Raw genomic sequence first — 26,624 nt, 5'->3', positions numbered from 1 at the left:
TTGTTCCACCTCAACTGGCTGCAACATATAAGTGCTGCTTACATGTGAATACATCAATGATTAATGATTAGCCAATTCAATTACAATATACTGTATGTATAGACCGTGAGTCTGTGGCCACTTTGCTTTTGATACTTAAAGTCCTCCTGCTCTCAGAAAATGTTTTGCCTGTTATTACTTCAGTTGGATGTTTGAGCTTCACTGTGCAGGATGACGTGTGTGCAGACTTTGACACTAGAAGACTGTTTTCACTTTCATTTGCTGAACACGGAAAGTTTCTCTGAGCTCGTCGAAAATCTGAGTTTAAGGAGTGAACCTACGAGCATGATTTGACGCATATGATGCAGAAACTAGAGTTGAAACAAGTAAGCGATTAACCGATAGGTTGATCCACAGAAAATTAATTGGAAACTATCATAATGGATTTATTATTTATTTATATTTATTGATTGATTTTTTTCTAGCAAACATTCATTGTTTGCAGCTTCTTTGGTTTGAAGATTTTGCTGCTTTTCTTTGTCAAACTGTACATGGTAGTAAACTGAATGTAGAGCTGCAACGATTAGCAAATTAATCAATTAGTTGCCAAATACTGAATTAATTGCCAACTATTTTGAAAATCGATTAATCGTTTGGAGTCATTCTTTAAGAAATTAATGTCCAACAACAAACAAATATTTTCTTTAGTTTTCTATATAGTAAACTAAATATCTTTGGGTTGTGGATTGTTGACATTTGAAGACGTCACCTTGGGTTTTGGGAAACAGTAATCGTGACTTTTTATGGACCAAACAATTAATTGATTAATCAATAAAATAATTGCCAGATTAATCAATAATGAAAGTAATTGTTAGTTGCAGCCCTGTATCTTTGAGTTTCTGACTGTTGATTGGACAACAATCTTTAAGTATGGATTCCTCCGTGTCAATAGTCCGTTTATTGTTGGTACGGAATTATTACGCATGCGTATTGGTATTGATTGTACAAGATCAGGTCAAATTGTTTCAAAATGGAGGAACGTTTTTGTTTGCAGGTGATACGCCAATTGTTCCCATGGTTTGGGTTAAAATGGTTTAGGCACAAAAACCACTTGATTAGGGTTAAGGAAAGATCATGGTTTGGGTTAGAACAGTAAAATGTGGTAAAAAAAAAAAGTCCCACTTAACGGTACTAAATTGCCTGATGTGACAGTAAAAAAAAAGTCTGGTTACTGGTCTACAAGAGGACTGGCAATAAATTCTGGGAACCCATTCTGTACCAATAGAACAAACTACTATCTGCACAGAAAACCAGTCTGGACCAACAGCCTGTAGACGATCCCGTTCCTTGTCAATAGTTGTAAATTATTGCACTGGTTCCGTAGCCTTAGCCGGTGCCTTTTATATCATGCTGGATAGTTTAATCAATAATAATGCATCATATTTTAATTGTTATATGTTTATGAGTAAAATCTGAATCTGCAACATAACCAGTAACATTTATCTGTAAATGTAGTAGTACAATGTTTTCATTCATAATCATCATAATAAATCTGTAGCTGTTTTTGGGGGCCTTTTAGTTGGGGGCCCCAAAAAGTTGAATACCTTTTCCGATGGTAAAGTCACTGCCGCCCCTGACAGCCAGTTTGAAGTGAGGGCGGGCTGACTCAACCTGCCACTCCCCGCTCAGGCCTTCACGGGAGCGCGCCTCTACTCCTGCGCGCACTCACGCTTTACTACCAACAGGCACTTAATTCCAGGGAGGAAGTCACTGAGATTGGGAAACGAGCAACGACTCCAAACGTGCCAAAAAAAAAAAAAAAAAAGAAAAAGTAAAAACCCAACCAAGGGACGGGAAGAGGTGTGAACGCAGCATTCCCTCACTGGGAACAGTAAAAACACCAAACTTTAATATGGACTAGAGGCGCTCGGTCGCGGCAGATGGAGGCGGCGAGAAGTTTGCTGTTTGTCGGGGCCGTGCTGCTCGGAGTGACGGGCGCGTTGGGCAGAGAAGGTGGGTAACTTTCGCAGCCTTTCTCGTCTTTTAACGGCCCGGTTGTCACCAAAACAGACACCCTGCCTGTTTAGAATATAAGAGTATAGTGTGTAGGTTATATTTAAGTAAATATTCGAGGTTCAGCTCGGCACAAAGAGCTTGATATCTCTGCCTTGAGACCACATTCCTCCGTGAGTCCGCAGCCCTCTCTCTCGCGCAGACAGTCGCGGTTGTGGTGGCTCGTGGGATTTATGAAGCGCTGATAAGGTGGAAAAATCACACCTGTCACAAAGTAGCGTCAAATGAGATTTACTGTTTGGACAAAACACGCTCGTTGACACTTTAGGCATGTTTTGTTGCACACATAAACATCGCTAGCATTGACATTGGGACAGGTAAAGAAATATGAGAACCTGCTTTGCGGCTTGTGGACAAACAGGAGACACTGACTGACTGACTTGCGCGTGCAGGAGGACGTTAGGCTAGTTTTGCTCTGCGCGTAAACAAAAACAAATCCCAGCAACAACAACAACAACAGTCCGTGCATTGTGTGCCAAGGATCATGACGATGTCAATTATTCACTTCTGGCTCCAAAGAGGACATTGTCTGATAGAGGGCCACTTGTCACACTTGGTGCTTGAGTGCATGCCAGTAAAACAAGAGCTAACTGAAAGTGCAAACAAGTTCACCACATATGCAAGATAGTCCCATAAATACTATTTCTTCCTGTTTTATATTTATATTTATATTTGGGGTCTCATTTGGAAAAATGACACTTTTTGACTTAATCGTTTCTTCAGATTATCAGAACTGAAATGATTTCGAGCTGCAACGATTAGTCGATTAATTGTCAACTATTTTGATGACTATTAAATAGTTTTGAGTATGTTTTTAAGAAAAAAAGTCTAAATTATCTGATTCCAGCTTCTCAAATGTGAATATTTTCTGGTTTCTTTACTCTTCTATGACAGTAAACTGAATATCTTTGGGTTGTGGACAAAACAAGACATTTGGGGACGTCATCTTGGCCTCACAACAACTAATTGATTAGAAAATAATCAACAGATTAATTGATCAAGAAAATATAATTGTTAGTTGCAGCCATAAAATGATTGGTTGATTAATCAATCAGAAGTAAATTATTTCGCTGATGTTCTATTTAAGGCTCTAGCCAGGTCTAAAGATTATCATCATTATCAAGTGTCAATTTACTGTCATAGATGACTAAATAACACCAGAAATTATTCACATTTAAGAAGCAGGAACCAGAGAATTTTTTTTTCTAAAAAAAAGTGATGCTCAAAATGATTAGTTGACTTAATTTTTGATTAATTTTCTGTTGATCAATTAATTGACTGATTGTTGCAGCTCTAGATTGATTATTTGCTTTAGTCTTATGGTTCCAGCTTCTCAGAAGTGAGGATGTGCAGCTTTTATTTGTCGTACATTACAATAAACTGAATATATTTGGGTTTTGCTCTGTTGTTCAGATGAAATAACTCAGAACTAATATAATATATAAAAGGAAAAAAAGCAAATGGGGTTTGGGCTGCAGCAAAATTCTGACTCGTTCCTGACATTTTATAAGCATTAGTTTAACAACTTATCATGAAAATAAGCATTATTTGCAACCCTACTTCATGTCAGTGGTTGTATAGACTTCAGTATTGACAGAGATCAATAATAAGCCTGGTCAGCTGATTTTAAAAGCTTCAAGTTAATGGCAAAAATATTGACATCAGTAATTCTGAGAATTCCTCTTACAATACAATTTTTATTGACATGCAGTTGCTAAAAAACAAAAACCTGCAGAGGAAGTAGGTCAGTACATAGCTTTTAAAAAATTAATAACATGAAATATGTGTTTTAGTTGTGGGTGAAATCTCTAAATAGGAATAATATATAAAGAACTAATAATCCATATAGCCACAGTTGTTTTATTAGCTGCCAGCAACAGCAGCAGCAGCAGCAGCAGCAGCACTACTACACACACTCTCTAACAAAGCTGATAGTCACAGGTGAAGTGATTTCTAAATAAAACTGCATTGTTGGTGGGAACAGGTTGGTGCACTTCTCTCACAGTGTTGATCTCTGTAGCATCGGTTCACTCTGAGCACCGTGATTGGTTCATCAGTCAGTTCTGTCTCTGAGTTTAGCGATGCATCATGCACAAGTGGACAAATCTCAACTGTGTTTACTTTCAGTTATGAAGTCATCTTATGCCAGTATTTCTGTCCACTAACACACATAAACATGTCCTGTGGCCAACATGACTCTCAATGTCAGTGGTTGTAGTTGCAGCTGTGTTTGTGTTTTTCCTTTTTAGTGGTAAGAAGAAATCCTTTCAAAACTAAACTTCTTCAGCAACCTGTTCAGTAGCCTCAATATTCACAGGGTTCATGTCCTTGTCACACTCCAGTGCACCCATTTAGCTGAACTTACTGTGAAATGATTAAGTCCTACTGAATTGGCCTCAGTGGCAGGTTAACTCAGCCAGCCGTGACTCACCAGTCTAGACTGCGTGTTAGTGATCTAACTCACTGAGGACGGGGGGCCACCGTTGGGCTTCATTACCAGCCTTGTGGGGAAACTTTCGACACCTTCTTGTGTGCTTTTCTTGGTTTACACCTTCAGGCTGCATTTACAGTAAAACAAATCCACACAAGGAAACCAGTTTCACAATGAATCATTGTCTTTCAGCAGCCTTCTTAAGAATAAGCTATTATTTCACTGATTGATCATTGATTTTCAGCACACGTCTTCTGTAGATACCAATTTTCTACTGAGGATTTTTTTTTCCGTTGTCAATTATTTATAGTTGGTTGGCAATGTTCGTGGTTTGAGTTTGGCAGGAGACTTTCGTCGCACGTCATCTCTCTTCCCTCCTTTCCTGTCACCTCTCTACTGTCGCTGTCAAAAAATAAGGCACAAATGGCTTAAAAAAATACCCTAAAAAGGAGATGAAAATGTCAATTCAGTATTGTCTATCCAGTGGAATTACATCTTGATGAAATATTTTGCTATTCAAATTTTCCCTTTTTTTACATCTTGATGAAATAAGTAAATAAAATTAAATAAGTCCTACATAAAGTTAAATCTTGACCAAATTTGGAAACATTATTTGAAAACAACCTTTTTATCACAATACAGTCCAGTGCAGTTAACATCAGTTCATCTATATACATCTGCGTGTATAGCAGATAATAAGCTACTGATATGGAAATAGTTCCTAATGAATGTTATGATAGGTGATGTTGTCCAACCTAGCTGTGAGCAATATACCAGTATTTATTGTTTCTTGTCCATCACTGTAATCATGTTATAGTATTTCTCTATTTAATCAATTGCAACACTAAATTTGGTCGTCCAAGTTAACACTACAAAACAATTACACTGTCAGATTTCTCCCCCCCAATAATTATTGACACTTGAGATTACAGGTTGAAAATGATAAATTCAGTTTGACCTCCATCATCATACAATGTGATGATTTCCATACCTTAAAACTGGTGATATTACAGCTGCAGTGGTTAATTTAACATTCATCAAAAGAAAATTAAGGGGCAACTATTTTGATAATCAGTTTATCATTTCAGTCATTTTTCAAGAAAAAAATGCTTAGTGGTAGTATCTTCTCAAATGAGAGGGTTTGCAGCTTTTTTGTCATACTTTATAGTCAATGAAACATCTTTGGATATTGTGATGAGCATTTTTCACATTTTTTTCACATTTGGACTAAATGATTAATCAATTAATCCCATTAATACTTGACATCAGAAAACAGACAGTATTTTCCCTTCATGTCCTAGTCCTAATCCAGTTTTGCATTCATTATGTTTTAAACATTAATCTGTTCTTTGTCTGCACGCACGCAATCCTTCCCCTTTGAAGTCAAATCTGCATTTGAATGCAGCTGCAGGTGTTTTCAAACTGTGGTAAACATGTCAGAAAGTATGCAGCAGGTTGTCTTATGCAGCAGTGTGTTTGTGATTGTGATTGTAGTCTGTGAATGACAGAGGGCATGAGCGAGGAGTACGTGTCTGTAGCTCCAGCACATAACAGATCCTGTTCTGCTTGTCTGTTGAGCAATACCTGTTTTTTCTTCCTCGGTCTTAGAGTGAAGGATAAGAAAGAATGTGTTCAGGGAGGTTGGGAGAAATTTGAATTTTATGCAGGACACGTTGCTGGGATTAGCTCTGCATTGGAAGCAGGACTGCATGTTTCCTTCTTTTTTCTATAATTCATGGTGACAGTGTAGGATATATGGATCATGTGCTGTGTTGTATATTGTATTTGTTTTTGGACTACTATCTGTAAAGTAAATTTCCACTTGGACACATTTAAGTTTTTTGAATCTCGAATGTTAAATCTTAGGGCTAATAAGAGAGAGAGAGAAAGTCCTGTTGGATCAGCTTGTTCTGTTTGTGTTGAGCTTTGATGGGATCTAATCCGTTAGAGCAGAGTGGAGGCTAGATGATCTTGTTGACTGTTCTGGTGTGTCACACTGCAAGCTTTTCCACCTTGATTCAGACTTAACTCCTTCAGCAGAATCGATGCCATCATGTTTATGTCACTTCTTGGCGTACTCACACTGGTAAACACACATGCACACTCCCTGTGTTAACTGGCGCGCTGCCACACACAGGTGTGGCTTCAAGCTGGCTTCATTTTACAGACCATTTCAAGATGCACACCGATACAAGACACAGTCAGATTGGAGTTGTTAAATCCTCTCTTGCAGGAAACCAGATTAAAGATTCATTTTTTCAAGTCTGTCTTAAAACTATTATGAACACTGACAGAGGTTTTGCTTGCTGTAATCATTCCTCCTGTCCATACTAGTCAATATAAGATCCCTTCCAAATGTGCTTTCAATGTAATTCTGTGCAAAAATGTATTCAAGTTTATCTGAAGGTAATATGAGGCTTCAGCTGCCTTATATGGGAAAAGAAATTGGATATCTTCCAAAATTAGTCTTTTCAGTTCAAAATTCCCTCTTTGTTTAACACAAAGATAAAATTTTGTACTAAAAAGACATGCATTTAGGAAGATATCCACTTGATTTGCCCCCATAAGACTGCCTCATCTTGTTGACTGTTCTGCACTGTCACACTGCATGCTTCTCCACCTTTATTCAGTCATGCACCAGCATTGCTTCCATCATGAAAAGTTCAATCAAAGCAAGCGTAAGTGCGGGGGCATGTTCAAAAAGGACAAACCCATACAGCTTGTTGTCCGACCATGTCTGAAAGCAAAAGTGTTCATAGCTGTTTCGAACGGCCACACATATACATGCACATGCCGGGGTGAAAAGCTGGCCATCACAGAGAGGTGCAGGACATTTAAATACCAGGAAAATAGCACACATTTTCAGGTAGTCTCTCCTGGAAGGTGTTCACATTGCTGAGCTCGGTTGTTGACACAAAAAGTGACAGAAATAGTTGTGTAAAGAATGAAAAAACAGCGCTTCAGAGAGAAGTTTAAATGCTGCTTACTTCCTCAACTTCACACACCTGACCAATCACTGGGTGAAGCAGGCACGATTGTTGGATTGTCCGTTTTGGAAAGTTACAGAAAAGGTGTCAGTAAATTTTTGGGAGGGATAATGCAACAAGCACACCCACTCAACACAACAATTGGTCAGGTGTGTGGAGGTGAGTAATCACAGTTTGTACTTCTTTCTCAAGCTATTTCTGTCACTATGAATGCCTTCCAGTATACATTGTCCAAAAATGAGCGCGCCGTCTTCCCCATATTGAAATGTTTAGCATGTCAGACAGCCAGCTTTTCAGCTTTTCATTCCATCTTTGAGTTTAGTCAGACAGACAAAACGCTGTATAAACTAGGTTGTTTCAAGCACACCCCAGCCAAGATTCTCATACACAGTCCCCACCAATACTTTGGTTGGAGCGTACCGATGCCTTAAGAATTCTTCAGCCTGATTTTAAACACTGATGAAGACATAAAACACGTCCAATACAGTCAGTTGTTTCATGTTTAAAACAAGCAAAGGTCTTGTCACTTGTAGGTGACTGAAACTCAAACAAATGTGAAATAGATAGCATAATCAATCAAATCAAGCTGAATCACGTTCCTGTTAAGCATTAACCCCGCATCGTCTTTACACCAGAACACTGAATGTGATCACAATGAATGCTCACTTGTTCTGTATGCAAAGAAGCGCAAACCGACACTGTCACTGACACTGACTGAAATGAACAGAAGTCCGTTAAAAGATTGCATGTCTGAAGTCAAACATCTCACTGAACACAGAAGGATCCGACCACAAAACCACCTGACTAGCAAGTTGCCTGTGTGCAGAGGCCATATCCCAGACAGCATGAACACGCTCAATCTTGTGTGCGTGTGTGTGTGTGTGTCTGTTTGGATGTCCATGGCAGTGGCATTAGTTTATGTGTGTGTGTTGGGGTGACCTGTCAGACGCAAGGATCATCTTGTGACCTGGAGAGTCACAGGTCGCTGACGTGTCTGAACAAGACACTGAACTGCAGCCTAGTCTCAGTTCCCCGACTCGCTGGTGAAATACATGCAAGTGTGTCATCTTCAAGATATGCAAAGACACACATTCCTGTGAAATGACACTTTCCAGAATCCAAAAAGAGGTGGGCAATGGCCAGTGGACTCTGAGAGGAACTGACAGGAAGAAATTATTGGGGGGGGAACAAAGGGGAAGTTTGTAGATAACGAAAACAACTAAAGATATAGTGACTGAAATTAGACGAGGAAGGCAGGGATAGTAACATGACAGTGCAGAGATAAAGCAAAGGAAGGGATAAAAGAACAAGATCGGGAGAGAATATTTCAAGCCATGGAGATGGAAAAGTGGGCAGCTCCTCACAAGGCCCCACATACACACACAGGCGTTGCTGAGAGACTTTTTGGAGAGCAAACAATGAGGGAATAAAAGGAGAGGAAGCTGAGAACTGGCTTTACACACACTTTTTAGAAATGGAAAATCTGCTCTGTTGTGCTTTCTGTTACGGCACATTTACCTAATCCCTAGAGCTGGAGCTGTCCATGTTTGTGTGTGTTTGTGTGTCACAGAGTTTCTGTTTCTGTTTGGATATTCTGTCTTAATAAAAAAGGATTTAAAATGCTGGAGAATAAAAGCATGACTCCCCTTTTGGCTCGACGTGTAAAGCTATTTTCCATGATGACATCACTGAAGGAGGCAGTGATTAGGCATTTGATTTGATATCTGACACAAGCTGCAACGACTGGGTGTGTATTTTCGGCAGCCACACTATTAATCATAGACGCATTTGCTGCATTGAGGATTTCAGTAGCATGCTGTCAGATTTTTAATGCAGACCTTATTTACTCTTTATGACCCAATACTTTGTTGCTGTGTTTGGTGAGCTGCAGCAGCTGTAATACGAGTCAAGTTCTGAGCACTCAAGCATCACTAAGAGACTTTACACGTGGCAGATGCACATACTTGATAAGAACACAACTTGAGCACATACAGTGTCTCCTGAACCTTGATGAGCCCCAGTCTATCATGAAAATCACCCTCCTCCTGCACTCCTGTTCCCCAGATGATGCATCCGAGTCCATCCGGCCATGTCTCCAAAAGGAGGGACAGAGATAGCACAAGGGGAGGGTGGCCTCAATCAGGAAAAGTGGGTTGACTATTGAAGGGCTGTTGGAAGGAAGCCAAAGGAAGTCATTTATAACCTCAGAAGAGGAGGGACTGTCCACTGTGTGACTGCCTGTTAAAGCATGGGAGCTATGTGTCTGCGAGTCATGAATTGTAATGCTGTATGGCCCACCGTGGGGAATCTCTGCTCACTGTGGCCTGTGGAAAATATATCATACACAGTAAGACACAGACAGAGGCAGTGCATGTGGTTTGTATTTCAAAGTATGCATTCAAGGCTGCTCATAAACAGTGACACCGTCGAACTATGTAGAAGCCTCAATCCTTACAGTCATTTGGACTTTGAATATCTAACACAAGAGCTGCTGTCTGTAACCTAAAGTAAATCAATTAATCATGTAGTGGTTTGTAAATTTCTTCTTTTGTCTGACCATCAGTCCCAATTCCAAAGATATTCCATTTATGATGATATAACATTGGTAAAAGCACCATACATTCATACGTTCTCTGTGTTGCAGTGTGCCTGGGTACAGACATGAAGCTGGCCCTGCCCTCCAGCCTGGAAAACCACTACGAGACCCTGAAGCTGCTCTACACTGGCTGTCAGGTCGTCCACGGCAACCTGGAGATTACACACCTTCATGGACAGCCTGACCTCTCTTTCCTACAGGTATACACAAGTTTTATTTTTTTATTACCTGCATACGATTAGCCAGACAGAAAAAGGAGTTTAAATGGAAACCTGGTTTAATCTTGCCACAAAAGAAGCATAATAGTTGCAAACTGAATGAGAGGGAAACAAATAAAAACAAAAGTGTTATTCAGGAGGACAGGGTGGTTTTCTGTTCTGCTCCAGTTTTTTTCTCTTCATCTCTTGTTCTCCAGGGTATTGTGGAGGTGCAGGGCTATGTACTTGTAGCCCATGTTTCAGTGAGTTTGGTGCCTTTGGACAACCTTCGGATCATCCGAGGCAGCCAGCTGTACAACACCAGCTATGCCCTGGCAGTGCTGGATAATACTTTGAACGGACAGGGGCTCAGTACACTCCGGCTTCGTAGCCTCACAGGTCAGAAAACAGTAGAGCGTTAATGCCCAAACCTGGTATGGCCTGACTGGACTGAACAAGAACTATGCTCTCCTTTCATCTAATATCTACTGTAACAGTAAGTTGATGAGCTCCTCTTACACATCATCTCCCCTGCAGAGATCCTGTTGGGTGGGGTGTATATTTGGGGGAACCCCCAGCTGTGCTTCCCAGATCCCCAGAACATCACGTGGAGGGACACTTTGGATGAGCAGAACATCCACGCCAAGCAGCACCGACTGCAGCCTCGGGCCTCTAAATGTGAGCAGCAGATTGGCTTTGAAATATTCAACATCACACAGGCATATTTAAGACATAACAGCAAGCAAAAGCACATCAGCATGTGTATGAAAAGGAGATTTGCTTGCTTTACAACTTGTTGATGGCAGGTTTTTTCTTCTACAGGTCCAAGTTGTTCCCCTGCATGTGAGACAAGCTGCTGGGGAGAAACTGCACAGGACTGCCAAACCTGTGAGTTAACATCATGTGCACAGTATGACAGTAACGCTATTTGGTTCTTGCTGGAGAAAGTCCAGAGCTGGTGAAGTGAAGTTGACAACTGAAATTTTTTCACTTATGTTCAAAGTGACCCGAATCAACTGTGCGTCTGGCTGTCAGCGGTGTAAAGGACGTCTGTCCAATGACTGCTGTCACATGCAGTGTGCTGCTGGATGCACAGGACCCAAAGACTCAGACTGTCTGGTAAATGACACACACACACTTATCAGATTTTTTTTTGTTTTCTCTCATCTTCTGTGTAATCCCATTGTGTTGTCAGGCAGTCCTTTATCATTTGTGTAATAACACGTTTCCTCCTTCCTCTTCTCTCCAGGCGTGTCGTCATTTCAACGACAGTGGTGTGTGTAAGGACAACTGTCCTCCACCCACTATCTACGACCCCGTCACCTTTCAGACCAAACCAAACCCAAACAAGAAGTTCAGCTTTGGAGCCACCTGTGTCAAGACGTGTCCCTGTGAGAACTTATTTTGAATAAACCTAAGAAAGCTGCGACACATTGCTCAGCTAGAGGCCACTGTGCAGCTCCACTATTGCAGCTGATGATTAAGAGCCTTGCTTGATGATGGTAGATGGGAGGAGGAGATAAGATTATTTAGTCCTTTACTTGCCAAGATTTCCACACAAACAGCAGTGATTCAAAACCTGGCAATGTTACAATCACACTCCTGCTTCTCTAAGCCTTTAGGCTACCAGCTTCCCATTTCAACATACCCATTTCATTTTTTTTTTACTGCTGCAAAGATGCCCTTTGAACACTTTGTCTCCTGTCTATAGATAACTACCTGGCTATGGATGTGGCTTGCACTTTGGTTTGTCCCAAAGCCAACCAAGAAGTTATCATCACCAATCCTGATGGAAACGAGATGCAGAAATGTGAAAAGTGTGAAGGAGACTGTCCTAAAGGTGGGAGTCAGTGTGTTTGTTTTCGTTTATCTGTGTCAGTGACACGGTGTTCCTCTACAGGTGATTTGCACTGCATGTACTGATGTTCTGATGTGTCGCATGCTGACAATAGTGCAAAGTGAACCAACCTGTTTCTGCAGTAGGTTGTTGTTGTTGTTCTTGCATCTGGAGCTTGTCTCATGAATCAAGATTGGTAAATTTAGATAACTTTGATAATTTATGCCAATCTGCATTATTGAATTTTACCTCAGTTCCCGATTTCAGGGCAGGGGGGTCCAGACTAGAGACAGACCCCAGCTATCACATAACTGCAAATTATACTGCTGAGACTGTCTATTATCATTCCATACCCCCAGAAGTTTTATTTAACTTCCTTAACACAGCCATTTCAAAAAGTGCATTCACAACAACCATTAATACAGCTATTGTTTCTCTATTACATAAACAAGATAAAAGATACATAATCTTATACACCAAGAGCAGACAGGGTTTTTTAAGAAAAGGTTAACCATGGATAAAATCCATCAGTTAATGGACGCACAGAAAGCTTTTAATCTTGAATGGTGTTATCTATGGCAGGTCCCTCATTGTTTTGAACAGTTTACTAATATGATTGAAGCATAATACTCTTCCCCAGGTGGAATTGTTTTTACAGGTAAGGCATATCCTCCATATATGAACATTGCTAGAGGCAATGGGCAGGGCTTCCCTCTCTCCCCATTCCTTTTTGCTCTAGCTCTTGAACCACTAGCTATTTGTCAACCGCCTTGTACCCTTGTATACAATATACACAATACACCACAATGTGTTTCATTCTATGCTGATGATGTCCTGTTTTATTATTGATTATTCTGTCCCTGTTATGTTAGACATGTTTGGTAAATTAAATTTAATCTCTGGATTTGAGATGAACTGGTTAAAATCTGTTAATTTTCTGCAGTGTGTTATGGTCTGGGTATGGACAGCCATGGCGTCATGGACAACCATGTTGTCACCATGGTAACCTCTTCTAATGTGGAGCAGTTTAACTCTTGTAAGAAGATTTTTGGCAGTCTGGCCTTCCTCCCTCAGAGCTTTGAGAGGTAAGAGTTACACAAATATAAGTATGACCTAAGTACATTTTTATCTCACAAAAATACATGTATTTCTATATATTTTAAAAAAAAACCCAACTAAATAAAGTAGTTAATTCAGTTGAAGTTGAACTTGTTAAGCGACACTGTCCTACCTGTAGGATACTTTAGCCTTGGTGACATTATTTTCAGGATCTTTTCAAATATCCCTTCAAATATTTGAGTTTGCAGCAACGTTTGTGGAAGATTCTTTGTGCGAGTTGAACAGAAGGTTGCCACCCAAGCCAAACAGATTACTGGACTCAAATGTACTTCAAATCTAAACTTGGTTTGTTTTCTTAGGCATTTTTCACTTTTACAGTGACAACTTCGTCAGGTAGGGAGACAAAATGGGGGGAAAAAGCTGCTTTCATGTTTGTAAGGGGAGTGAAATCAATAGATATATTTGCACCTCATGCCAATACAGTGAAGAGTAAAGAGAAGAACTAATGTACAGTAATAACATATACAGTACATCAAACTAGTTTGCTGAGTCACTAGTTGCTCTGTGAAGGTTTTATAAAAGGTTTTTCGATCAGCCAATGTGACACCTATCTGAGATGTCAAAAATGGATTATCTTCATAAGTGTGTGCCAACTCTTCACAATGAAAGTGAATGTTTTGTTTTGTTTTGTGAAAGGTAAACACAAACCTGAGATAACATGCATCAGTGAATAGAGATTTTACAAGATAATAATTATTATATTATAATTATGCATGTAAAATTTGTACTCTAATCTCATGTGCTCATCCAGGGACCCTGTGACCAACACATCAGGCCTGACTCTCATGCAGCTGAGCGCCTTCAAGAACCTGGAGGAGATTACAGGTACTGAACACTGAGGAACAGTTTGTTTAGCCCTTTGTTAAGCTTTAACCAAGAAAAGAAAAGCAGGTTATTCATTTTCTAAAGTTGTGTTTTAGTTCTGAATTTGCAAATGCAAATTTTCCAGTTCAATCTAATGTTCTTTCTGAGCTCCACATAGAAGTCTTGTATACAGAGCATGTTATGGCTCCTCTGTTAGTGTTTTTAGCATCTTTGTCTGATTTGCTTTTGCAGGTTATTTGTACATTGATGCCTGGCCAGAGAACTGGACTGACTTAAGTGTGTTTGAGAACCTGAAGGTGATCAGAGGCAGGATGCTCTACAAGTAAGACTTTTAAACTGCCACATCTGTCTGTATGCTCACCTGTCCTTCTTTTGGTCGCCTATAAACCTCCCTGTCCCAGTTTCAAAACTAAAACCACTCACTCATCGTACTGATTTCAGTTGCCCTCACGTCCAGTATTTTATGAAATGCAAAAAAATATATATTACAAAGTGTTCTCATATCTCAAGTCAATGTACAGCATCAGTTTCTTTCTGTGTTACCACATGCCACTGCCTTTATGTTTTTGTGCTCTGCTTTTTTGACTTTATGTCTCTGGTTCAGTTGAGGCAGTTTGTTCATTTTCAGGGTTATAAAGGCTAATTATTAGCCAGCACAGCTGCATTAACCTGCAGCACACGCCAGCCTGGATAACAGTAAGAGTCTATGTGACGGTAAACTAGTGCAGCATGCTCAATCTAGGTCATAGAGACAAGTGTGAGATCTGCTTGTCTGGAACGGTTTTAGCATTTTACAACATGGTCTGACTTTATGGGCTGTTGTTTTGATAAATAGTGAAGTGCTGCAGTTTTTCCTGTGATTCGTGTTCAGTTACTTTATCTATATACAGTGTTATTTCTTCACTCATGACACACTTTTACTTTCTTTCAGTTTCTTTCCTCATTGTGCTTCATTAATACTATTTTGGGTTTGTTTTTTTAAAAAGTCTTTTAACTGCACAATCCCCTTCATCTTTCCTGTTTTATACTAGATTCTTGTTCATACCTTATTGTCACACTTGCTCACATGTAGACTTGTATGATAGGAAAGAATCTCAGATTGTGGTTCAACCACTTGTTGTGATCCCGATGCAAACCTACCAGACCTCATTGTTAAAAAGTGTTAAATCTGACTTTTACTGTACATGCAACGTTGATACAGCCTTCTTTGTGAGCTGTCTTGAATACATTTTTAGAAATTTAAAAGAAAACATTATAATTGGGCCCAACTTATACTTCTCTCTCTGTGTTCAGGGGTGTGTTTTCACTGGCCATCCAGAACTTACACATCCAGTCACTTGGGTTGCGTTCACTACGCAGCATCAGTGGAGGTTTAGTCCTGTTGCACAACAATTCCCAGCTGTGCTACACCAGTTCCCTGCCCTGGGGGACTCTCCTCCATCCCACCCAGGGACCGCACTACATCGTCAGCCACAACCAAGATCCCGAACTCTGTGGTAGGTAAACACACGTAATTAAAGTAGAACACAGCGATGCCGCGGCCTATTAAAGTTATTGTGGTTGCACTTTGATCGAGCTCTTGTCTCTTGGTTGCTGTCTTTATCTGGATTAAATACTTTGATCAGATACAAGATTCAGTTTATTGTTGCAACAGAAATGCAGCAATGACAGTGCGGAAACTACAGTGCTATGATTGCATTTTTAAAAACATTCATGAATGTTATTGCATGTTATCACTTTGAAATTGGTGATATGGGGGCAGCTTGTCTGCGCAATCCTTATCAAGAGTTTTAATGTGCATTTTTGTTATTTTTAAACATTTCTCATTGAGCAACAAAAGGAAACTTCGCCCACAAATTTGTAAAATACAGCAGAAAACACACTCATAACAGTGATGGTGAAACCTGATAACTGTTTGATGGGAAGAAGCCTCATCACGCTCTGCTGTGTCTGTCTCTGCATGTGTTTTCAGAGGCAGAGGGCCGTGTTTGTCACTCGCTGTGTGAGGGGGGCTGTTGGGGCCCAGGGCCCAGCCAGTGTGTGTCCTGTAAGGCTTTCCAACGAGGAACTGAGTGTGTAGAGCAGTGTGACATCTATCAGGGGTAAGAAAGTTTGTGTGTGTGTTTTCTGTGGGTGTGGCTGCACTAAATCAATAAAAAGCCAAGTGACAATGTTTCAAATATTACAGTATACTGGAAGTAATAATAATCCCCAAACAAGTAGGCTAAATAAAGCAAAATAAGCATCCAAGTATCCATCTGAAGTAAAAGGTGAACTAGTGGATGTATGCGGGGTCAAATGGATTGACAGTCAATACCAAATGCCAAACCAGTAACAGTAAATCAATCTGAAAGCTTTTAATTTAAATTGCGCCCTTAAGCAAATAAAGATCATGAACAAAGCAAATAGATTTGATAACACTCGGGACTTGACCTGCTCTTTGCACAGTAGCAGGACTAAAAGTGACATTAATTGATGTCATAGTAGAAAAAATACTCGATAGAGATCCATTTTGTTTCCAAGTTGTTAGTCTGTAATCAATAGAAATGGTGAACTAGTAGGTTTCTGTGCAGGTTTTTATTACCTTTCTGCTGATCTGGAGTTGACCTACAGTTTGATACAAAAAGTCAAAAATATCCTTCTGATGAAGTCACAAAAAAAGCATAAACATTATATATGTGTTATTATGTATATACATTATTATATGCATATATTATGTATTACATAGTGATTGGAATCATAAATTTGACACCATATTTCTTAAAAACACCAATAACATTAGATGATTAAAGTATAATTACACTGAAAGTTAAAGTCTAATACATAGAACTGTATATTTTATTGGTTTACCATCCTTGAGTCAGTGAACATGTGGTCCTGCTGCTCATCAGGTAGAGTCTGACAGTATCAGGGTTGGCGGTTATTTGCAGCGTGGGCCCCCCTTTCTAAAAATGTATGTCCTTATGACTCTGTCAGGTGCTTCAGATAAAAGCACCCAACAAATGCCAGACTATGTTATGGGATGTTCTGTTACATTCCCTCTGTGCTTGTGTTACAGGCCTGTGCGTGAATACACAGATGGATCCTTGTGTGTCGCCTGTCACACAGAGTGTCGGCCTCTCAACGGCTCTGCGTCCTGTCATGGCCCGGTAAGATGTTTCTGAGCGTACAGTGCTGAGTGGGGTTAAGTGGCAGGTTTCATTCTAAATTAAACCTACTCAATAGTAATGATTTCTGATATTAAATCAATCATTTAGCTTGCAAAAAAGTTTCAGGATGCAACTCAAGTCCTTGGAAAGCAGAAATCACTATGATTTTTTTTTTTTTTTTTTGACTTTGAGAAGACACAAAGATGTGTGCGTGTTTTGGGCATTGATTGCTTGAATATCACTCTTAAATAACATAAAAATGAAATTTAAAAAGTATGATAAAACAATTGAAACATTTATCTGCAATTTTGTACTTTTGTACTTTTACTTTGATTACCTTCTAGGTTTGGACGTTTGTTGTGACAAAACAAGAAACAATAACTCAATTAATCAAAAAAAGACAGATAATAAAAATAATTATTAGTTGTGTCCCTAAAAAATAATAATTACTCTGTAGATTTGAATATGCATTGAAATATGATTCTGAAACTTTTCAGTATATATCATAAAAGCAGTACAAGGACAATTATTCAGACTTTTACACTGCAATGAAAATTAAAAGTCAAGTCACAAATTACAATCTGGGGGGCATCCCTGTGGTCTAGTTGTCTAGAGCAATGGTTCCCAACCTGGGGGCCAGAACCCTCACAAAGGGCTGCAGGACAAACCTGAGGTGTCACAGGATGATTAAGGGGATTCAAAAAAAGAAAAAACATTTATAAAATGCCTTAAATGAAACAGTCTGAGAATGAAAAATCATCCACTCAAAGATCTTAACCTGTTAAGAGGTTTCATAAGTAAACACCACCTTGTTCATGGGATCTCTAGACAAAAAGGTTGGGAACCACCACTATGTGACACATGATTTCCTTCCTGTCTATACTGTAAAAACTATCAAATAAATGCAAAATTGCCCCAAAGTAATCTTAAAAATTAAATTCACCTTATTATACCTGTGTGGATATATCCAAATATGCCTTCCGTCTGTCTCCAGGGTGCAGACCAGTGCACAGAGTGTCAGAACTTCCAGGACGGTGAGTCTTGTGTGGATCATTGTCCAAGCGGTGTGAAGGAGGATCAGCATACTGTGTGGAAGTACAGCAATGCCACAAGACACTGTCTGCCCTGCAACACCAACTGTACACTGTCGTGAGTGGACACACACACACACACACCCAAACGCACTCTGTACACACAGGGAGAATTATTTCACACCCAAGTGTCTCTGTGTTTCAGCTGCACTCTGATGGATGAGAGAGGCTGCCCCATTCATACCAAGACAGGGTGAGGTCCTCTCACTGTTCAGACACTATAAAGGTGTCTCTATGTGCAACTTGTTTTGTTTACAAGTAATTTCGGTACAATTTCCTACCTGATTGAAGTTATTTTGGATAATTTTATTTAAAATTCAGCCTAGCTGAGTTTCTCGGACTATAATAGTCTTTTCCTTCACTGTAAAGCATTGTGTCTCTCTGTTTAGACCGGGTACGACCATAGCGGCTGCAGTGGGTGGTGTGGTGCTCTTCTTCATCCTGCTGGCTCTGCTTGTCTTCTACCTGAGGAGACAGAGAAAGCTTAAGAGGAAGGAGACCATGAGGAGGATCCTGCAGGAGCACGAGGTGGGCCGTTAGTAAATATTGATGTTTTATCATTTAAGTTGTACTTGGGTCAGAAGTGAAGTAATGAATGAATCTGCCTTCTGCTTTCTTCTTATGTGCAGCTGGTGGAGCCTCTAACACCCAGCGGTGCCTCACCCAATCAGGCTCAAATGCGTATCCTGAAAGAGACTGAGCTGAAAAAGCTCAGGGTTCTGGGTGCAGGGGCTTTTGGTACTGTTTACAAGGTATGTGTCTCAGTTCTTTAAAAAAGAAAACATCAAAACTGAAGCATATGTTGTTATTTTATATTTAGATTTAGATCTCTGGTGAACGGTTTTGATCACTGTTTCAGGGAGTGTGGGCTCCTGATGGGGAAAACGTGAAGATACCAGTGGCCATTAAGGTTTTACGAGAGAACACCTCACCAAAAGCCAATAAAGAAATCCTTGATGTAAGTACAAGCCTGATACATACACATGTACATTAACAGTCCACGTAAATACAATTTTCAACTCGCAGCATCTTTCCTCCGTCCGTTCCCAGGAGGCCTATGTGATGGCAGGGGTGGCCAGCCCCTACGTGTGTCGTCTGCTGGGGATTTGTCTGACCTCCACAGTGCAGCTGGTCACTCAGCTGATGCCGTACGGCTGCCTCCTCGACTACGTCAGGGAGAACAAGGACCGCATTGGCTCCCAGTTCCTCCTCAACTGGTGCGTCCAGATTGCCAAGGTACGTAAACAGGACACAAAATATCATCTGAAACGACTTTGTCTGAATCTTACTGTTGATTTCCCTCTCTGATATTTTATTTTTTCCTTTCAAATTTGATGTGGTATCAGTTTGTACATTTGTGGATCTGTGTGTGATGGATATGTGCGTGTGTGTTGGTGTAGGGGATGAGCTATCTAGAGGAGGTCCGGTTGGTCCACAGAGATTTGGCCGCTCGCAATGTTTTAGTGAAGAACCCAAATCACGTGAAGATCACTGACTTTGGCCTGGCCCGCTTGCTCGATATAGATGAGACTGAATATCACGCGGACGGAGGGAAGGTACATTACGGCTGTGATTGTAGGAGCACCTGCTTTTTAAAATTTTTGTTTTTTTTTTTAATTAATGTATCTGTGTTTCTAGGTGCCGATTAAATGGATGGCTCTGGAGTCAATTCTGCACAGAAAGTTCACTCATCAGAGTGATGTTTGGAGCTACGGTCAGTGTCACTCAGTGCTGGAAGTAACATTAACGACATAATGTCAAACAAATGTAGAGGCATGTATGGAAACTAGTTGGTTAATTCCTCAATTTTAATGATGTAACATGATGCTGATAAGTGTTTTATGTGTCCTTTTTCATGATAAATGTTTATTTTTTAGAATCACATTTGTTATGATGGGTAGAGACATCATGATTTGGAACAGTTGTGACTCATGCATGGGGTTGTTTTTTTGTGACACTAAATTCCACTTATTAATGCAAATCCACATGATTCAGTGAAGTAGTTAAGTTTAAAAAAGTGGTTTATCTTTAATCAGTAAATGCATCTGCAATGAAAGTGCTTCCAAACTGCTACAAATCTGTAGTAGAAAAAACTGTATCATTTTGGTAGATATCTCACTTTGGATTAAATGTTGTAACTGTTGTAACTTTGGATTAACTGTACATTTCTCTCTCAGGGGTGACGGTATGGGAGCTGATGACGTTTGGTGCTAAACCCTACGACATGATCCCAGCAAGGGAAATCCCAGATGTTTTGGAGGGAGGAGAGCGGCTTCCGCAGCCCCTCATCTGCACCATTGACGTCTACATGATCATGGTCAAATGTCAGTAGTCGTAGTTGTTACTGCACATTTGATTTTTACATTTTGTCTGTGTTTTAAGCAATTAACTAATTCAATGGGATAGTACATATGCAAATTTTATAAGAACATGGACTTAATTTGCAATGCATTTTATATCTGACCGAGTTCAATCAAAAAAGTCATGATTTCAGAGGCAGCTCGGATGTATTTCACTGTCACCTGTTCCTCATTAAACAGGGTTACAAAGTAGTAAATAATGATTTATTGAGATCTTGACTTTCTGTTTGAATGGCAGGTTGGATGATTGACCCAGACAGCAGACCAAGGTTCAAAGATCTGGTGAATGATTTTACTGCCATGGCCAGAGATCCACCTCGTTATGTAGTTATTCAGGTATGTGTATGTGTAAAGCCTCCAAAGTTGACCGTTATCATGTAATGCTCATGTACACTGTAGCATTTTATTTGTCATAGACATTCATGTGTGCTGCTTTTTTAGTTATGTTGTACATTTAGAGATTAAAAAAAACACAATCCTATACATCAACATTCTTTCATCATATTCCACTGAAGCTCCACATCCAATTTTTTTTTTTTTTACATGTTTTTCCTTCTCTGTTTGCAGAATGATGAGCAAATGAGCATGTCCAGCCCAGTGGACAGCCAGTTCTTCCGGATGCTTCTGGAAGAGGAGGGGAACAATATGAGGGAACTGCTGGATGCTGAGGAGTATCTGGTGCCACAACCAAACCTCTTTCCCAGGGCTCAGGGAGACGGGTCTCAAGCCAACGGGCCATCTAGACACCAATCATACAGGGTCAGTGGGACAGGACAGTAATTTTTTTTTCTTATTATGTCCTGAACCTAGTGACTAATTATCTGTGTTGGAAGAATCTGCGATTGGTCTTTGTTCTGGGCTTTTACTACTAATTTTTACTGAAAAGCTTACCATTGATCCAAGCAATAGATACAGTTGTTCTGTAATCATTGTTTTTAATTTTTATTGCTGTGGTCTAATTTGAAGGACAGACTGTCTGCACTCTTATTTGGTTATCAGGTTGGACTTTGTGTTTTAAGCATCATTAACCTACCAGCATTAATTGCTCTGGAAGTGAAGGAAGAATCTGTAAACACTTTCCAAGTATGTCTTATTAGGGATTTAGGGAGACACTAAAATATGTCAACAATAATGAGATGGATTGCCATGAAATTTTGTACATTTACAATCATCAGATGATGCATCCTAATTTCAATTTGTATTGTTCTTTGACCAAATACTTGCAAAACCAATGACATTTCCATCAGCTTCAGCTACACTTCAGCGTTAATTAGCAAATGTTGGCATGCTAACACGATAAACCAACATGGTTTACATTATACCTGCTGAACATCAGCATGTTGGCATCATTGTGAGCATGTTAACGTATAAATGTTAGCATTTAGCTCAAAGTGCTGCTGTGCTAAAGTAGCCTCACAGAGCTGCTAACATGGCTGTAGATTCTTTGTCTTGTTTTGATGTATTTTTTACTTCGTTTTATCATTTTTAATGCTGCATAATTTTTAGGTAATATAGTTGTCAAGGTAGATATAATTAAGTAGTGTGATTTTTGGATTGGATTTCAAACCAGCTGTAGTCTAATTTGCAAGAACTTTCTAAACAGCTTAACTTTTTGAACATATAGTAGACATGGAGTCCTGGGAACCCGTGACTGTCTGGATTCGCCTTCTTGTTTATTTTTCATTCATCATCTATGTCTCCTTTCTCTCCAGCAGAGTAGAGATCTGGGCTTAGATGTTGAGCCCTCCATTGCTGGTGGCCCTCGCAGCATGTACTCCTCCCTAAGCACTCTTGGCCGCAGTCAGTACCCCACCTTACCATTAGGAGGTAGCACCTCCAATGGCATGTGGACTCCCCAATACCCAACTCTGGCTCGAAGCCCCTCAGCCAGCGGGCAGTCTGACTCGGTCTTCCTGGATGGGCCTCCAGATGACTCGCTGCCCCCGGCCAGCCCCGGCCGTTACTGCAAAGACCCCACCTACCCCAACGGCAGCCAGGATGACCTGGAGACAGATGGGCCAAATGGCTTTCATCATCCTCATCACTTTCATCACTCACTGCCCAGACGAAGTCATGGGCATAATCATAATCATGCCTTGCCAGGTGAGCGGGAGAATCCTTCCTCTGTAGACTCTCTAAAATAAATACAAATGTATGATATTTAATTTGGTCTGACGTTTCTCCTTCTTCCAGAGTATGTCAACCAAGAAGTCCAGGATCTCAGGCTGGGGATCCCTGAGCGGCCCAGCACGCTGCCTCGTAAAGGCTCCAAAGTGGACCGACGCCTCCCCAATGGCCTGAGCTCTGGTCACAGTGTGGAGAACCCGGGATACTTGGTCCCCATGAGCTCTAGGGGTTCCACCTCCCCAGCCTTTGACAACCCGTACTACCTGGACCTTGTGGCCAAAGCCAAAGCTGTAGCAGGGGCTGCAGCAGTGGACGGCCCCGGGCAAGTGGAGCGAGACGAAGGAATGCCCAGGCAGGTGAACGGGTTTGTGACCTCCACGGCGGAGAATCCAGAGTATCTGGGACTAGCGGACACCTGGAGTGGATATACTTGAGATGGGGAATGGAAGTGATGTGAGGAACTCAAGAGGAGTCGCAGGTTGTGTTCATGGAGCGAGAGAACGGCAGAACTGAGCTTAGTGTGTAATAAGTGTGCTTAATATTGGGAATAGTGGGCACATGTGGAACTGAATCTACTCTGTAGAGAAGAGAAGCGTCCGAATAGAAAAAGTAGTTGACGGTGTTTGGCAGAAATCACCAAAACACCCAGTTGTGACACACCATGACTCAATACTCTGTAGCATTAATCTGGTGTCAATGGCATCATTCGTATTCCTGCCTTTTCTCAGCAATCTGCACTCTCTATGTGACTGTTAGGTGCCAAAAAAAAGAAGTTTACTCAGCCTCTGTAAATAATTCAGTACTTGATAAGCAAAGGAGTTCACATCTGTCAAAATCCATCATGGTACTCGAAGGAGAACAGGGGAAGTTTTTAATCTCAGAATCCAACATTTGACTGGATTAATGAATGCTGATTTTTCTTTTTTCTTTTTTTTTTTTAAATATTCGTTTTTTTTAAAGTTGGTGTCGTTTCTACAACATGTGAAGCATTATTTGTAATTCCTTCACTTCCCCTGTGCATCCTGATATGCTAGTCAGCCCAGCTAAACAGAGAAAAACATAGAGCACTTTGACAAAGTGAGCCATAATATGCATTGAAGATGATGTTTAGTATTCTGGTCACTTTCTCCTGACCTGATGGGGGTCTTCAATACACTCAAAAGCCATTTTGTTTTGGCCAGAGAGGGCCTTGCAGCCCATCTGGCCAGTAGACATGCTCCCTGAAAGAAAGGCATCCTGTATGTAGAAGACAGAGGCATTGTGCTGCACTGATGTATGTGGTTGTTAGTGTCGGTGGCTGCAGCTACTTTGTGGTGACAGATGAGGTATGAGGTAGCAGCAGACTTTATAGGCTACAAAAACCTCAAAAATTCAGTTTTTGTTTTACAGATGTGTACTGGTAATTAAGTTAACTTTTCAGGAATTTACTATTTTGCAAAGATGATTATTTGCATTTTAAATAATGCACAATGCACTACATGGTAGGATATTGCATATGCCCCCTCAGGCTTGTGTTATCACAATGAGCCTTTTGGTTTTGGTGGACGTTGACTGTGCAAGAAAGCACTACAAGCTATTGGTGAATATATTCCAAGAAAAGTGAAGAATTTGCATGTGTATATACATGTATTTGTTACCCTTTACGGAACAAAAAGCAGTTTTTCTGTTTGTATTTTTGTGTAAAAGTGAGCAACGCACTAGACACTGGAGCTGAATGTGATTCTGATGATGCAAAATTTGCTCTGCTCGGTTTGGATAATCAATGCATGACTCAAATTCCACTCGATGAGAACCCACTGGCATCCTAGTTAATAATCAACAGCATTTTTTTGAAGACTGATTTTCCTTTTTTTTCTTTTTTTTCATGTTAACTGGTGTTGGGCTGGGGGAGGTCAAACAGAGTCAATGGAGCCATTGTCTGACCCCATGTTCTTGTTGAAAAGTCAGCACTCTCCCAACTCGCTCATCCCAGCGACTGATGTTTTCACAGCGTTGGACAGGAAAAAAATTATTTTTTTCCTGCAGATTTTTCGGACTCTGCTGCAGAATGTGGGTCAGTGTTTGAGTCTCGTAATCCGGAAAAATTTCTAAGTCTTGAAACAGGATATTGGGTGATTTTTTCCCTCTCCTGTTGCATACTAAAACTGCATCTTGCCATCCAGCTACTACTGAGTGAGTTTCAACATTGATAATTTTTTACATATGAACCTCTCTGAGATGGATATTTTCTCAGCGATTCCCCACTCAATGAATTAAATGTGTCAGGTGAAGAGTGGCAAGGCTGAGAGTTTTGTTGAAATGTGTACAAGCCTCCACCATACCCCCATCATCACGTCTGTTTTACTCCAAAGTGTGTGGGAAATTATCTTTTATCTTGATGTTCTCATACGGGTTCAAAGAAAAGTTTGAAGAGGATACAATAAGATCTCTAAAATTGATACCTGATTTTATATAACAATTTCTTACATACTAGTAATATGTTTTATTAATCAAAACATATTTTAATACCTTCTGCTATTATATACTAACATTGTTCAGAATTAAATTTATTTTTTGAGTGATAAGATTAACATTACAGTTGTTTCATGTTTTTATATATACAGTGGATTTGAGTGTTTTGGAATGAAACCTTTCATATGTATTGTTGCTGGTGAGGCCCTCATATCTCCACAAAGTTTTTAAGAGAAAAGCAGCTTTAAAGGATGGATTCACAGTTTTCCAGTCTGTCTTAAAACAACAGTCAGGTGCTTAAATGAACATTGAGACATGTTTTTCTTGCTGTAATCATTCCTCCTGTTCACACTGACCATTAGATGATTCCCTCTAAAAGTGCTTTCAAAGGGGGACAAAATCCACAGTCCTTATTTTGTAAAAAAAAAAAATTTCAAAGTTTATCTGAAGCTAATACGAGGCTTCAGTCGACCACATGCATCAAATTAAGTAGAAATCTTCCACAGTTGAGTGTTTTTAATACAAAATTCCCTGTTTGTGTTTCCCTGGACAGTGTTTCTCTGCTGAGTGGCATTGAGAGGATAGTAACAAAAAGAGGGAAATTTGCAGTGAAAAGGTGGTAACTTTGGAAGATATCCTCTTGGTTTTACTAATTTGGACAAATGAAGCCTCATATTAGCTTCTGATAAGCTTAAATACATTTTTTGCACAAACAAAGGGTGTGGATTTTGCCCCCATCACTTATATTGAAAGCATATTAAGAATGGTTCTTCTAATGGTCAATATGAACAGCAGGAATAATTACAGCATTTGCTGTAATTATGTGCACCTGACAGACTTGAAAAAATTGTGAACATGTCCTTTAAGATTGACCATGCTTTTTTTGCATTGATCCTGTGGTATATAAAAAGTTTTTAAAAGATCATTTGATGTAGTATTTTCTCAACCCATAAGGAAAGTATTCAAAGCCCCTGCCCTTTACTTTGGGACAGCACCCATAGGTGCCATTAATCCCCCCAAATTTCCAAAAGTTGAATTTTAAACCATCAACCATAAGATGGGAGGAATCTTTTGGTAAAACAAAGTCAATGTGTACCTTCAAACGTGGACGTCACCTCTGCTGGAGATACAAGGTTTTCCCAGGATCATAACAATGTACTATTTTATAGCACAGCTCATAGACGTTCCCTCTTCCTTTTTGAGAATGTGATGCACACCTTTAAATACAATCAACTAATGTACTGGTGTTTACACTGTAGTGTCATTTTTGTATAAATTGTTCATTTTAGACGTCTCTGTTGGAATCTGACAGATGAGAAAAAACAAACATCTGCTTGCCGTCCTCATTAGAAAGGTTTTGCTCTTTTACAGATGGGTAGACATAAAACCATGGCAGTGCACT

The 26,624-nt window shown here is 40.0% G+C and overlaps 1 protein-coding gene across 2 annotated transcripts; it reads left to right on the top strand.

Annotated features, from left to right (window-relative positions):
- Positions 1-1,586: 1,586 nt before the first annotated feature.
- On the top strand, positions 1,587-26,473 carry erbb2 (erb-b2 receptor tyrosine kinase 2). Of its 2 annotated transcripts, none has more exons than XM_067575611.1 (27): positions 1,587-1,992; positions 10,115-10,266; positions 10,482-10,662; positions 10,801-10,941; positions 11,086-11,151; positions 11,267-11,382; positions 11,513-11,654; positions 11,975-12,103; positions 13,044-13,185; positions 13,971-14,044; positions 14,276-14,366; positions 15,338-15,540; positions 16,017-16,146; positions 17,103-17,193; positions 18,188-18,342; positions 18,430-18,477; positions 18,674-18,812; positions 18,914-19,036; positions 19,144-19,242; positions 19,335-19,520; positions 19,685-19,840; positions 19,923-19,998; positions 20,462-20,608; positions 20,883-20,980; positions 21,212-21,403; positions 22,357-22,747; positions 22,838-26,473. In XM_067575611.1, exons 1-27 carry the CDS (start codon positions 1,920-1,922, stop codon positions 23,203-23,205), a joined length of 3,909 nt encoding a protein of 1,302 aa, XP_067431712.1. In that variant the 5' UTR covers positions 1,587-1,919; the 3' UTR covers positions 23,206-26,473. The 2 variants fall into 2 exon arrangements, with proteins under 2 accessions (XP_067431712.1, XP_067431713.1); XM_067575612.1 differs by having other exon boundaries at positions 1,589-1,992; positions 22,360-22,747.
- The last annotated feature ends 151 nt before the right edge of the window (positions 26,474-26,624 follow it).

The sequence above is a fragment of the Thunnus thynnus genome, chromosome 20, assembly GCF_963924715.1.
Source record: "Thunnus thynnus chromosome 20, fThuThy2.1, whole genome shotgun sequence".
NCBI lineage: Eukaryota > Metazoa > Chordata > Actinopteri > Scombriformes > Scombridae > Thunnus > Thunnus thynnus.
Note: the sequence above shows the minus strand (reverse complement) of the source record. Positions and strands in the feature narration are given on the sequence as shown.